Source organism: Serinus canaria, chromosome 2, assembly GCF_022539315.1.
Source record: "Serinus canaria isolate serCan28SL12 chromosome 2, serCan2020, whole genome shotgun sequence".
NCBI lineage: Eukaryota > Metazoa > Chordata > Aves > Passeriformes > Fringillidae > Serinus > Serinus canaria.
The window spans coordinates 44,318,277-44,333,141 of NC_066315.1; the positions used below are offsets into that span (position 1 = coordinate 44,318,277).

At 44.6% G+C, this 14,865-nt stretch overlaps 1 protein-coding gene across 1 annotated transcript in view; it reads right to left on the bottom strand.

Moving 5' to 3' along the window:
* TMC2 (transmembrane channel like 2) overlaps nucleotides 1-14,865 on the bottom strand; it is a 30,617-nt gene that overhangs the window by 7,749 nt on the left and 8,003 nt on the right. Inside the window, exons 8-16 of the mRNA XM_018909683.2 lie at nucleotides 13,633-13,731; nucleotides 10,299-10,441; nucleotides 8,690-8,837; nucleotides 8,068-8,256; nucleotides 6,409-6,588; nucleotides 5,428-5,580; nucleotides 3,946-4,074; nucleotides 1,745-1,812; nucleotides 1,045-1,284 (exon numbers count right to left, since the gene is read on the bottom strand). Of these exons, the coding sequence (XP_018765228.2) occupies nucleotides 1,045-1,284; nucleotides 1,745-1,812; nucleotides 3,946-4,074; nucleotides 5,428-5,580; nucleotides 6,409-6,588; nucleotides 8,068-8,256; nucleotides 8,690-8,837; nucleotides 10,299-10,441; nucleotides 13,633-13,731 (1,349 nt within the window). The remainder of the gene's footprint in view (nucleotides 1-1,044; nucleotides 1,285-1,744; nucleotides 1,813-3,945; nucleotides 4,075-5,427; nucleotides 5,581-6,408; nucleotides 6,589-8,067; nucleotides 8,257-8,689; nucleotides 8,838-10,298; nucleotides 10,442-13,632; nucleotides 13,732-14,865) is intronic.

Below are 14,865 nucleotides of genomic sequence, written 5' to 3' on the forward strand. Positions count from 1 at the left end.
TTCTGTATGAAATAAGAGCAAATCTCTAAAGGGATGGATTATGTAATTGACCTTCTTCTTTTCCCAGCATCCTTGGGTCTGGGAATTCAACACCATGAGGGCTATTCCTCCCATTTAGGCTTGGTGCCTCCTGGGAGCTTGCAAGATTCCCATCAGGAGGGTGTTGGACTCTCTGTCTCAATGTTGAGAGTCAATAAAGAAAACTTGGATGAACCAAGTTTTGAGTATCCCAACCTCAGCCAGGAGCTCAGGAGGGCTGAGCTTTCAGTCGAGCTGCCAAGGGTCTGAATCAGGCTGAGTGGCTTTTGAAGGGTTGATTGGGAATTGAAATAGCTCTTTCACATTGCAGATTAGTCATCTCCCAATGATAGTGTGCGTGCAACAAGTTACTTGTCAGATCTTCTGACATTACTCGTTGACACCTGTCCTTGTTAGAGAACTGAGGGTATTTTGGTCTCTTGCCTTTTCCCCGAGTCTTTGAGCTTTCTGATGTCATTCTCCGTCAGCAAGCAGATATCCCAAAACATCTACAGGAACAATTTGTTCCAAGCTGGCTCCTTGCTGAGTCAGATTCAGCAGGCCCAGGAAATGGCGTTATTCAATCAAATTAGACTTTATTGGCAAGTTAATCCAGTCCACTGAATGCTTTGTGCAGCGCTGATTCTGTCCTAAGTAAAAGGGGGAAAAAATCCCCACAACATTTTAAAAAACCCCAAACACCAAAGAAGAAGGGGAGAAAAAAAGACAGTAATTTTACAGGCTCACCCCTATCTATTTGCTGCTATTTGCCAACTAAATTCAACATGTAAAATACATCCTTTGGACTCATTTTGTTTCCTCAATGTTCCAAAGAGCCTTTAGGATACTCCAGTTGGGTTTTTTGTTTGTTTTTATTTTTTTCTGGGACTGAGACTCCATCTCTGCTGGAGTCCAGTCCTTCCAACTTCATGAAAATATGAGAATTTTGCTTTCAAAACATGAAAGCAAAAATGAAAATTTTGCTCCTAGAGAACAAAAGCATCCTTTTTGGTGTTTTGGTAGTACCTGAAAGGTCCACAGTCAAAGGAGGGAGGCAGGGACATGATGGTGTAAGCCACAGGCAGGAGGCTGAGGAAGAGGATCAGCAGCAGCAATCCCATGTAAAAATTGTTAGACTTGGATGCTTTGAAGACTCTTGCATGAGGGACATTGCTGCTCATAACAGCCCAGCACTGAAAATACATGGAGGTTAATAAGCGCAGCACGTTTATACCCACGAGCCCTGGTGCGTAAAAGGATCCCATCCTGAAAAGGAAAAGAGAAGGACAGGAGCTGTTTTTTGACAGACTGGAAGGTTTACTCTTTGCAGGAACAGGAAAGGAGGTGTTTGTGTGCTGACAAGTTAGTTCACAAACGAAGGCTGAGCGGGCTGATAGGTGCTCCCCCTGTGCTCCCGCAGCAGAAGCCACCTGCACCCACAGGTTCTGGTATGGTCCCCTTCACTGAGGAAAGCAAGGCCTCAGACTGCTCAGGGGTTGCAAAGAAAGATTGTCAGTTTGTGACAAAAATTTCTTGGAGATGGCTTGGAAGGTGTTAGGTGAATGTAACCGGAGGAGAGAGGCACGCTTTTATAGTTAAGCACAGAAAGCCAATCAGCCAGAAAAAACAGAACCCAGAGGTTGATCTAGTTGGCTTGGGAGCTTTCTAACTCCACTAACAGGTTTTCTCAATAACATGAAAAATAATAAAAAAGGAAATATCTTACCAAATCATTCCCTGGTTGAAAACCAGACCCAAAACGTTGCCACTAATGTCAAACTCTGCATAGGACGGCTGTGTGGGGAGAGAAAGGAGAGCATGCTGTTGCTAGAGGTACCTGCTGGGTTTCTGCTGGGTGCATGATGCTTGTTTAAAGCTGGCCAGCAGGGCTTCCTGGGAGGGCTCCTGCTGCGTGCACACTGCCTGAATGAGCAGCAGCAGGGTGGGGAAAGCAGAACTGGAGCTACTGCTGCTTTTCTCTTGGCTCCCTGAAAACTGCCAAGATCTGTGGAGGTGCTTGGAGCTGCTCTGTGTTTCTCTCTGCCTGCTAATATGACACCAGCTGTGAGCGTGGCACAGGACCACGTTTGAACTCCAGCTGGTGCCTGGCTATGGACTCACAGCTCCACCCTGGTAAAATATTGAATCTTGAAGCAGTGATGATTATGAGCTGGAAGGCAAAAGCTATGCTGGATTGTGTCCGTGTCCCTGGGTCCAAGCTGCTGAAGAACAGAAACACAGGGCAAAGGGAGAGAAATACAAGGAGATATATATATATATATGACCTGATGGGTATTAGGTGACATTTTACTCTGTGCTAGCTGATATATTGCTCCATATAAAGCAGTATTTTAGCTATCTGGTGTGGGTGCTAGTGGTGGCAGGTCCAGAACAGGCTGATCTGATCTACTGGCAGTATTTGTTGCTTTATAAATTATTATTTTGTTAGATTTGCCTATGATAAAGCTATTTCTTCTATATCCATCTATTTTTGTGCGCACAAAACTTAGGTGATTTTTGGCAGATGAAACTTTGTGTAAAGGTTTTCATGTTGTGTTTTCTTGAAAGAAAACTACTTTTTTTTTTTTAAACTACAATGCAAAAAACAGAATTCCAAGAAATTGTAAGTGATGCTGTTATATCTTTGGACTATCCTATGTAGTATGTCTGGTTTTTATTCCATTTTCATTTATTTAATACTGTCAACAATTCATAAAGTTGAAGATGTTTGTGCTTTATGATGAAACCTCAAGGGGAGTCTAGTCAGTCTTGCTTTGCTGACTGCTCACACCTTTGGGAAGGGATGGCTGTTGACACTGTTTTCTTTGATTTTTTGATTCTGGTCCATTTCTCTTTGAAATCTTTAGCTAGAAGCTAATATTGGCTTCTTTTTTGAATGAAAATAAAGACAACTTTCAGTGTCTGCTGTCCTCTGCTTTGAGTATTCCTAGGTGAGAAAGCTTGGCTAAACAAGATTATTCCTTATCTGCATTAGAAAAACACATATAGAATTGTGCTGGTGCCCCTGGCTAGGCTGGGTTAGTTGGACATCAGCAAACCATCTTTGCCAAAGCAATGGAAATAATTTCATGCTGCTTGGCTGCTGGGGGGACCTTCCTAGGCCACCCTGGGGAATATCCTCTGCCTCCCTCAGAAGAAACACAAAGAGCTCCACAAGCAGCAAAGCGCCTGTTGTGCCCTGCCTGCTCTTCCTTGACCAAAGCCCTCCTTTTTGCTCATCTCCAAACCCCTCCTGGGAACCCTGGGAACAGGCAGTGGGTGCACTGATCTGCTCGTAATCTTGCAAGGTATTTCCATCTCTGAATCCATCTGGTTTTGTTTCCTCTCCTGTGAAGCAATGGGCTTCCCTCCATCCCCCCATTATTTTATTTGGTGTTTTGTGCTCCAGTACTGACTACTTTGCTAATGCAGCCTTTATGAATAGCAGAGTCCAGTGCTGTTGTGTGATACACACACATGAGAGGGGAAGGAAATGCTCCTTGTTCCACTGCAGCAGAAGAAACACCAGCTTTCAGGAGCAGTCAGGAGACACTGATGTGAGAAAAGCAGGTTCCTGCCTGCAGGGTGGCCAATGAACAGGAAGGTCTGGGGCTTTGAAAGGGGATATAGAAGTGCCTAAGGTTTTGGGGTTATAGCAAGTGAATGAACACCAGATTATTTCTTTCTTAAGTCAGCTTCATGTCTTAAAGTTCTAAGATGGGGAGGAGAACTGCATTTTTGTAGAGTTCTTACTGGGATGGAGCTGATTGACCCAGAAAAGTGATGCAGATTATGGATACCAATTATCCAGCAAGACCAGACAGCCACTGGAAGCATACAAATTCATTTGTAGTGTTTGACCAAATGGCCCTAAATTACTTTTTTCTTCTTGGCTATCAGGTACTGACTGGGCTATAAGATACTTACAAATCCAGCCTCTAGGTCCCAGCACCAACAGTAATTCACAAATCTGACAAAGCAAGCTCGGATGAAATCTCCCACCAGAATGGTTATGTAGGTCACCAGGATATCAGACACGGTGAGCCTCACAAACTCCTGTAATTAAAAAGGAAAATACCCATTTAACTCCTATAATTTCAGTAACACAATTCAGGACTGTATTTTTTATTAAGCTGTTTGTCTTTATATGACAGTAATCTTCAGAAAAGCATGCCATGAGCAAACTCCATGCCTGCTTTCAAACTGTGCAGTGCTTAAGCTCTACCTCTGTGCTTGGGAGCTCCGAGCTCTGTTACAGCTGCTCGACCTGGTAGCTGCTGCTGGCATTATTGACTGCACTGCATGCTGTGGCAGCACACAAAGTGGGAGCAGAATGCTAATGCTGCAGGGGTGCTGCTGTAAAATATACCTATGCCCTCAGCTGTTTTGATTGTGCATTGCTCTGGTATGGCTCAATCCCACAACTTTTATGTGGACTCCTAAGAAAATTATTGAGTTGTAAAGAAGAGCTGTGTGTAAGTGTAGAGAAAGGAGATGTGCAAGAGAAGGAAGATAAAATTGCAGGCAGAAGGAAGACTCATAGGGTAGAAATAGCTGGTGGCCCAAAGATTCAAAAGGAAATATAAGAAAGGTTTTTAAAGTATGAGGGGGAAAAACAAGGATCTGCCAAATAACAGCTCAGCTGCACCAAGGATCAGCTCCTTCTGAGGGGTGACAGTGGCTGGTCTTTTCCCACATGACTGAGAACCACTTGGCTTTCGAAGATGCCTTGAGTGTGCACAGGAATGCATAGCCTTGTAGTTTGGCAAGCCCTAGCTGTCTCTGTCAGCCAGTAAACAGCTGCTTTTACTTTTTAAGTTGTGCATAGTCTGGCTGCAGATCTTCTTGGTGCAAGGTAAATAATGCAGGGTGGGTTTGTCTGGTGAAACTCTGAGGACTTGTAGGCCACCCTGTTTGCCTTTCAAGGGGGTTACTTTTGCCTAATTCTGCTTTCATCCCATGGCCTCATGCTGCATTATGGATTGGGACATGTCAGGAGCTCCCCTGAGGTGTGTCCTCTGGTTGGGTTTTACACCTGCACCAAAGCCTCTCTGGAACAAGTGCAACAATAAATGGAGAAGACAGGTTTGTTTTAAAGCCACAGTCATGATCTGAACCAGAACATGGTGCAGGTGTGGCTGCTGACTGCCTGGCCTTTTGTGCTCCTCACAGCCAGTGCCTCAGAGCTGTGCATGCCCTGGCTGCTTCCAGCTGAGGATTTCACCACCATGGCTTGAGAACCATGGCCAAGGGCTTGTGTTGCCTTGGTGATGCTGTATGAGAGAGGGGGAAAGAGCTGCTGTTTGTAAGGAAAACTTCCAGCCTGGAAACGTTAAAGGCATCAGTGGGAAAAATGTAAAGGGGCCATCCCAAACCAGCACAGGGCTTGGTTCGTAATGGATTTCTTACGATGCCGACAGTTGTCTCCCAGCAGGGTCCCCTGGGCACGTCTGCAGGGTCAAGGGGAGGAGGGGTGACAGTGCTGTCATTCCCTGCAGATGAGTTGTGGTGACCAAGCAGTGTCCAGTGAGTGATGTTTTTTACCACATCTTCTTCTGCCAGCTGCAGTGAACAGACACACCCACACCCCCCCCCCCCAGACAAAACCATCAGAAAATAGAAAACATGGAGGTGTTTGAAGAAATCCAAGGCACTGAGTTCCTCCCTCCTCATTAGCAGTTACCACCCCTCGTATAAACATCTGTTCACAATGGAGTCACAGTGATGGCAGTAGCACAGAAACTCCTCTTTTGCCTGGAGCGGGGGAACAGCTGAGAGTGGGTCAAGGCTCCATGAGTTTTTGGGGAATGAGCAGCATGCTCCCTGCACATGAAGGAGTCAGACCTCCTTCAAGACTCCTGTATGCAGATGTAGCCTTCACCCAGTCCTCCTCCTTCACATTATTCATAATTTTTCAGGGCAGAGCAAACCGCTCCGGTTCTTCTAATTCTTCTCAGTTTAAAACAGAGCAATTTTTTTCTGTGGATAAGTTAGACGTTTATCCTTTCCTGCAGTTATCTGCCCACAACATGCTACCAGGATAATGTTAAAGAGGGGAGGCAGGGGAAGAGGATTATAAACTGTATCCTCAGGGTCTGCAGTAATAGAAATTGCAAACAGTGTCAGATGGAGAAAAAAACTAGAATTACCCTAATATTCTGTGGTTACAGGAAGACAATACCTATGCTCTTTTCAGGGCTGTAAAGAGAAGCCAGGGACTCTTCCTGGTGAGTCTCCCTGGGGCACTGCCCAAGAGGATTGGGGACAGAGCAAGCACCTGCTGCAGAAGGGGTGATTGTCCCTGCTGGCTGTGGAGTCAGGCTGCAGGGTGTGTTCACCCTCCACTCTGGAAAATGCTATTTGACCCTGGCTTTTTGGCTCAGCTCTTACTTTTTCGTTGACATCATCCATCAAGGCCAACAGGAATGTGTAGAGGTTCCCGAGGAAGAGGGCGAAGATCCGCCCCAGCTGCCACTTCAGCCCAATGCGGGGATGGTAGTTCTCTAGGGCAGCAATGGTTTCAAACAGCGGAGGGCAAAACATGCCCAGCAAGGACATCACAATTTCAACCTGCCACATGAGGGAAACGAGATAACTGCTCATAGTAACAACAGTGACTATCTTGGAGCAGAGCGGGAGCTGCTGGCAACTGGTTGGATATTTCTGAAGGATTTATAAAGGGGAGGCAGTCAAAGCAAACTCGGCTTCTGGCTTTGCTCAGCCTGTGTGCAGGCAGCACAGCGTCAGACTTCAGGGCCGGGTTGCACGACTTGCTCTTGCAGGAGCATTTTTGCTCTTATCTCAAAGGGATGAGCTCCAAAGAATTTGCTCCCTGTCAGTCCAGACTCATGAATATTTAGGTTCCTCAAGTACCTTGCAGTATTGCTTGCATCAGCTCCAAGGTTCTTATTTTAGTTTCAGAGGAAGCGCAAGGCTTGGCTTGTGTGCATAAAGATAATTAGTCAATGCTAATGTTTATTTTCCACGTTCAGCACCTTTGCTTTTGCAGAAGGCATTTACAGACTTGAACGGCAGCACGTCAAGATCTCAGTTTTGCAGCTCAAGAAAATGTGTCCCAGTGGCATCTTTGTTCCTCTTTATCATGCCAGACACTAACTTGTACTGTAGTCAACGAGGTCATTGGCCAGTCAAGGTTAGCTCAGGCATGACTTAAAGGCTTTAAATTTTTTTATAGCCCTTCAGGCCCATGGCCTGCATCTGTACAGGTGCAGGCAGTCTCTGACTCCTCTTTGTGCTTTTCTTTCCAGGAGAAGTAACAGTACCCAGCACTATATTTGTTCAGATCTCACATTATCACCAGGAAAGGGTCAGACAACATTAAAGTTTTTTTAATAAGATTTTTTTTCTTTGGGAAAAATCTATAGTGAAAAATCAAAGCATTTAGTAAGCAAGTGCTGTCTTTCTAAAGTTTTCTGAAGGAATTTAAAAAATGCATGGCTTTGAATTTCATTTGGCTTTGATATATAAATACATGTTAATGTAGTAGACATTAAAATTAAACCTTTTCATAATTTGAAATATTTTTGCTATATGTGAAGAGCTTAAAGATTTGAACTCATTCCAAAATCAGACGAGGGAAAACTTTGACAGTTGATGGTTTTTTTCAGGTTCTAAAATTTTATTCCCATTATTCAAGGTGGATGACAAAGATTTGACTTTAGAGTTAAGTCTGATTACAGGCTTTTCTAACACCCAGAGAGCTTTCTAGTACAATGGAGTTATGTGTTATGATGCAACTTGATTTTAAGATAGTGATTGGTGTTGGAAGTGCTGAAAAGCCATTGACTGGTCTAGTGATTTATTATAAGAGTATTTTCCCTTCTCTGCAGGAGTTGTTAATTTGCCCTAGGAACTTTCAGTGAGATCGATGTGCATTGCAGCTACAACAAGTGCAAAGGTACTGAAGGGCACTCCTGGGCCCTGGTAGGGAATCCCCCTGCCTTGGATGCTGTCCTCAACCTGGCAATTAATTTGCTGATGTCCAAAGCAAATTATCTCCGCAGAAAACTGGAAGCAAAGTTTCCTTACCTCATTTCTTTCATACCACCCAACGTTTTGCATTTTGGAAAATGTCTGGGAGCGTTTCACCACAAAATAAATGAGGTAGCCACTCCCACACAAGCAGCATATGATGAGGACATTGGCCAAAACCCGCAGGAACCTCCTCAGGTGGATGTTCTCATCCTTGTTGCTTTCTTGCTCATCTACAATGGACTCCTGAAAGAAACAGGAGGGGTGCTTAAGAAATTGGGATGGATATCTTGCACTACCAAGCATGAGGTGATATCACAAGGTTTTTCACCCTATGAAAATCAATCTTCTGCTATTCTGGCTATGTCCAACTTGGTAGTTTTGGTTAAATTCAAATTAAGCTTCAAAGGGGCATCCTGGTTTGACTGAAAGATATCAAATGGCAAAGAGCCTGAGATATCCCAGGGAACTGCACTTTAAGATGATACAAATTCTTTTAAAGGCTGAAAAAAGGGAGTTAGGGGAAGCAGGTCACAGAAACTGCAGCTTCCATGGATCAGCACCATGCCCTGTTCCTTTGGAGAGATGCTGAGTAGGTATCCAGGTTTCCCCTGAAATCTCTGCCATTGGTAGGTGCTGGCAGTGTCTCCAGGAGCAGGCAGAGGACAGTTAGGTTTACCTTGAAGCTGGTGGTGATGGATGCAAACTTGTTGTCCGCTGTCTCTGGGTTGCCAATCAGGTAGTCCCAGCTGGTGAACATTTTCCAGCTGAAAATGAAGTTGTCATCATCCCCATCTGCCGTGCTCTCGTTGGCATTGCGAGCCATCCTGCATGAGGATTGAGCAGTTGCCAGGTCAGACAGTGTTCCACAGAGGCCCCATGTACCCTTCAGCTTGGCACAGCTTGGGTAAGATGGAGTGGGGAAACCATGCTTGGGGCTTGGGAGTGACTGAAATGTGCCACTGGACTTTAGGTCTAAGGAGGACTGAACTGTCAGCTGGCAGGGCTAGCAGGCCTTCTATTAAAAATGGTGATACAGAGAAAAACTAGCACAGGTGATTAAGGAGGTTAAGGATTGCTTTGCCCAGTTGGTGCCTGAAGAAAGTCTGTTTATGGTGCTTCTGGGTCCTTGGCTGCAGTGTATGGTTATGGCTACCTTTAGTTAGTTAAATTTAGTCAAAACCCCCATGTCCCATCCAACACACAGCAGCACAAAGGTTTAGTGAGACTTCACTTGCTGCACAATGCTGGAGCCAAAGAGCTTGCAGGAAGTCATGCAGGGAGAGAGAAAGGATTATTCTTGTTAATCAGCATAGGAGCAGATATGGCTTCTGCTGTTTCCTCTCTATTATTTGGTCCCTGAAATCCTTCTGTAAGTCCCCCAGAGTTCCTAGCACTAGTCCCTCAAGGGAGGCAAGACAACAGATGCTGCAATTTCATGGCAAATGTACAGCAAATCCCCATGTCCCACTCCAGCCAAAGGCTCAAGTGGCTCTTTCTGCTGCACAGCAATATGGCCTGTTTCAGGAAGCAGTACAAATCCATGGACTTATCCTTTCTTCCAAAGAAAGGAAGAACTTTTCATGGCATGTCCTTCAGGCAGAGATAGGGGGGCTTATTTTTTATTTTTAACTTTGCAGAGACTATTACAGAACTGACAAGTGCTTTGGCTGCACCCTCAGTGCCCTGAGGATGCTGTGGGAGGCTCACTGAGGCTGGGAACAGTGCACGAGAGACACAGAAACTGTGGCCACTTTTAAACTCCACTGATTCGTTTAGGAACTCAACAAACACAGTCTGGTAGCACTTGGCTCTTTCCTGCAACTCTTGCGCTGTCTGCGGGACCCATGGTGTCTTTCAGGAATGTTTATTTTGCAGTGGAAGCATCCAAACGGAACCTTTGAAATTTACTGTGAGTAAAATCCTCCTTCATTTACAAAATCTGCCTGTTGGATGGTCCTGTAGTAATGTTGGAGGAAGGGTTAAAGAGCTCTAGAGAGGAGGAGGAGGAGGAGGAAGAAGATGGCTGGAGCAGGAAGGGTTCAGAATAGTGCACATGAGCACACGGAGGAGGCAGAGGAATGCCCAGGACCCCTCTGCCCACCAGAGCCAGGGTGGTGGATGGGGAGGCCGAGTGCATGAAAACAGCAGGCACACCCCCCCTTCCCCCACATTCTCCCAGCCATCCAGCCAAGGCTGGAGCAAGCCTGGGTGCCCATGGAGGGGAGCCCAGCTGTGAGACACATCTGGGTGGATGTTGCAGAGGGCGCAGTGTCGGCTGCACTTACGATCTTATCACAACCATCAGGCTGTAGCCAAACACGCTGATCCCAACCATGAAATAGGCCATTGGCAGCCTGTATTTCAACCAGCCAATTGTCCTCTGATTGTTGTAGTAGCCATAAAAGAGAGCTGAGTATTTGATGTAGCCCTGGAGGTAAAGCAAAAGAAATCCTGTGTAAGCTGTGCGGCTTCTTCTCTGCAGGAAAGGGGTTTCTGGAGAAAACTGAAGATTTAAAACCAGGAAAATCATCCTGGAAAAGTTTTTAGGGTCTCAGTCTTGTCTATTTGCTGCTCTGGAAGATTTGAGAGCCATACTCTTAAGAGTTTATCTTCCTAAGAGAGGTAAGATGAGGGAGACCATATCAGAGGATAGTGGCTTAAAACTAAAATGTGGTTTTGATTCATCACTGTTTCATCCCTCTCAGAAAAACTTCCTTATTGCTCTTTGTGGCTGCAGCCCACCTGCTTCTCTAAGCCAATAATCAAACACTCAGATCTTGTATAAAAGCAGTAGCAAAGGGCCTTCCTACCATGATATGAAACTTTTCCTTTCAGGTAGGAGGCAGCTGATGCTCAGTGCCTTGCAGATTTAGTTCCTTTTACTGGTTGCCACCTGCAGAGCAAATATAACTAAAGAGTGAAATCAAAGCACTACTTTCCTGTGGAAAGCAGAGCTCAGACACGATATCAACAATGTTGTCTCACGTAGAAATATTTTTTCCTGTAATTCAATGAGCATGCAGATCACCTAATCTGCATTAGCAATCTCTCCCTGGTTTTCTGTCATACCTCATCCAAGTTGATGTGTACCACTGCACATTGTACTTCTCTACTTTTTGCCCCTTGTCTTTCAGCTCCTAAGTTGAGCGTACTTAATCAGTCTGGCCATAATAGTTGAGCAGGTTCCCCTCTGATCAAGCCTTTGGAAAGACAATGACTTGAAGCTCGTATCAGAGCCTGAGTAATGGATCTTGGCTGGGGACACTAAAGGGTTTCCATGGACAGGGGATTCTGGAGGCTGTGCAGCCAAGCCCCCTGCTCAAAGCAGAGCCAATTGCAAAAGGAAGTGCTGTGGCTCAGGGCTATGTCCAGCTGAGCTTTGAACATCTCCAAGGACAGAGCTCTCACAACCTTTCTGGGCCTTTCTTCCAGCATTTAACCACCTTCACTTGATCAATCAAACTAAGCTGCCCCAAAAACTCTTGACTTTTTATCCTTCACCTAATAAAAAGCTTTGGTGCCACAGAAGCTGCATTTTTGCCCTGCACAAAGTGCTGTGCCACAAGTCCAGGACCCCTCTGTGTGTGTTTCTACCAGTGCAGCAAGCCTGTGGCTGGCACCCCCAGCACGGCTGCCTGGGGCTCGTAGCCTGCTACACACAGTGTCTGCTGGGGAGGGGTGGTGGAAGAAAGCCTGCTGAGATATAATGTCCCTGGAAGGCACTAGTGAAGTTTGCTTCTTAAGCTGTAATTCCAAGCCTTTGTCTTCTTGATTCATCAGATGCCAGGGACTGAAAAATGAGTTTCTCTGCTCACATCATCCAGTATGCTCTTTAAACTCCATTTGTGAGACAGGGTGTCTGGTGCCCAAGTGAGATTTATTCCTTTCTACTCCTCTAGAAATCTGTGATGTGACCTCCTTCCTGCCAAAGCATACATTTGCCCAGCTCCTCTCTCCTGAAAGGTATTTTTCAGGGTAATGGTATTGACTCTTCATTTATGCCTACTCTGATTTATATTTCCCCCCTGCACCTCTCCTGTGGAGCATGCTGGAATAAGCCTCTATTCATTTTCCAAGGGCAAACCTCTGCACAGGGCTTCATTTGACATCTCCTGGCTGCAGAGGGTGTTGGTGTACTCGTGGGTATTTTGTGTCCCCATAGTTGGAGGTGCTTCTTGAGCTTGGATGATTGCTCCCTGATGTCAGACAGGAAGGGGAATGTAGATGTGTGTACCAAGCCAAGGCAGGAGACTGGTAGGTCATGGGAGTCAGCATTTCCTGGAAGCATACAGCCTCATCCAGAGACAAGTTTCCTTACTGATAGGTCTATTCCTTATGGTGTCCCAGAGAAAATCAGCAGCTGCATTTAATCAACACTCCTTCAGATTTTTTTGTTTGGGTTTCTTTGGGGGTTTTATTTTGCTTTTTGTTCTTCTGGCTTAATGAGTTGAAATGCTACATCTTGTATTTTTACAGTGAACTGCTCAAATGAGTTTTTCATTCCTTACACTGCTATTAAAAATGTCCCTAATTCACCTCTGAATTCTGGATTCTGGCAGTGGGGGAAAGTGCAGGGAGAGGAAGAGTGGAAAGGATCCTCAGCAGACTGTTGGAGGTAACTGAAGACCTGGCACTGGCAGGTTCCTGGACACCAGTATTTGAAGCCTTATTGACAGATTAGTTTAAATAATCTGGTTTACAAGAAAGTAGCTTCTCTTTTTGTTTGGTTGTTTTCTGTTTGGTTGATTTGGTTTTTTCTTTTTTTTTTTTTTTCCCTTTTTTTTCTTTTTTTTAGCTAAAGAAATTGCAAAGGGGTTTATTACAGAAGGACTGTAGCATATGGTCCCATGCTTGTAGCATGTGGGCCAGTGCTCATAAAAATTAAAAAAACACTTCCAGAAGTACCTGCTTTGAAAGTCAGATCCCAAGGCACCGGTTACATCCAAAAGTCTTCACCCCCTGCACATACCTTTTCTTGGGCTGTCACCTAAAAACACTGAATCCCTTTGTATTAAATCTTCAAAGTAACTGAGGTGGGAGTTGAATTGGTATTGCAGGCAAGCACCCAGAGATGGCTGGAAACTTGGGAATTTCCTTTGGGTGCAAGTCCTAAACTTTGGTTTGCGCTTCAGGCTCATGTAAATATTTCAGAGGAACAGGGAGGGCGGGCACATGGGGAGCAACCCCCTTCCCAATCACTTTCAGTGGCCTGGCAAGGTGCTCCCTGCTTGTGAAGGGGATCTGCAGGTTGAAGTCTCTGTCTGGCTGCCTGGTTTGGAGCAGCTCCAGCCTTCCACCTGGGTGCTTGCTGCCTTCCCATTGGAAGCAAAATGGCTTTTGTGTCTGCACACACGTGATGTGCACCAGGCAGCACATTTGTACATGGAAGTGGTTCAAATCCATATGCAGGTGTCTGCACGTGGACATGCTATTTTGGCCAAAAATCTCAGCATCCACAAAGATTTTGTTGCAACAAAAGGCTTTCCAGACTTCTTCTGGAGGAAATAGGTGCTCCCCTGGTTTATCGTGGAACAAATTCACCCTCATAGCACCGCTAACTTCTGAGGGGTTTTAGGAGGTATTCAAATGATCTTTTAGGATTAACACTTGTGTGCTTACCTCAAAATCCCAAAGAACTGAAAAATCCATAGCTGTTTCTTGTTCAGCCCGGGGTACAGTTTTCCTTGGCAAACTCCCATATGGCATTCCCATCAGGACCTGGAGAACACTAATAACAATGATGCATGTATACTATAAAACACCAAAGAGTTTTTAGCAATTTTTTTTTCTTAATGAGTCTGTCTTGGTTGGCTTTTGGTTGGTTTTCCTTTTCTGTTGATTTTGATATATATTTTATTTCTTAATGCTAGAGCAGCAGTTTTTAAAAACTGCTTAGCATTAAATTTATAATTATTTAGTATTAATTATACCTATTAATATTTAGTATTAAGTATATTTATTAATTTACCGTATATTACATTTATTGTTTATACTTAGTATTAATTTCATGCAAATAACCAGAGGACTTCCCTTTCCTTGGACATATCCATTGCACAGGAAATATTTTTTTGGAGAAACTGTATCCTCAATGAATATCTGCAGCTGAAATGTCCTTAGTTTGGCAAGGAGTTCTTTGCTTGAACTTCATGGGTCTAATGCAGTAAAGGGATTAGCTTCATCTATTTATGCAGAGCTACTCCTCTGAGAGAAGTCAAGAGCACTGGGTCAAGCTTGCAATATAATTTGTATTTTTCAGTCCTGAATTGAAAGATGTTCTCAAGGTGAGGTAAAGGGCAATTAGGTTTGGGGGGAAAAAAAAGTATGACAAAAGGATGCAAAGAATAGTTTCCATGGCCCAGCCTGTCCTGATGGCACCATGCAAAGCAGGTCTTGCAGCAGGAGCAGCGGTAGAAGTCCAGACAGAGAATGCCAAGGGCTATGGAGAATTATTATATTTACAAGCTGACTGGTGCCAATACCAAAATATCTCATTAGCATTCATAGCCTAGAAAGGCATATCATCTATCACTTATTTTTTAGGGCTATCTAATTACACTCAAAATAATTTATGATTAAATGTTTATTGCCCAGCTACTCTCCCGTATCGTAACAGCTCAGTAGGCAGTGAGTAACAGTGTGCACACTTCAGAGAGGAGAGCTCCTGCCATATGCATAGTTCCTAACCAAACACATTTGTATTGTTCAGTGCTAATGGTTATGTCTCCTCATCCTGGGGGAAACTGAGCTTTCCCTCTCCATAGTGGGAGCAAGCACATTAAGGAGAACAAAAGCACTGTCCTCAGGAGACATTCTGCAGTGCATATTTGCTCCATAAAATTCTGCATTGAACAG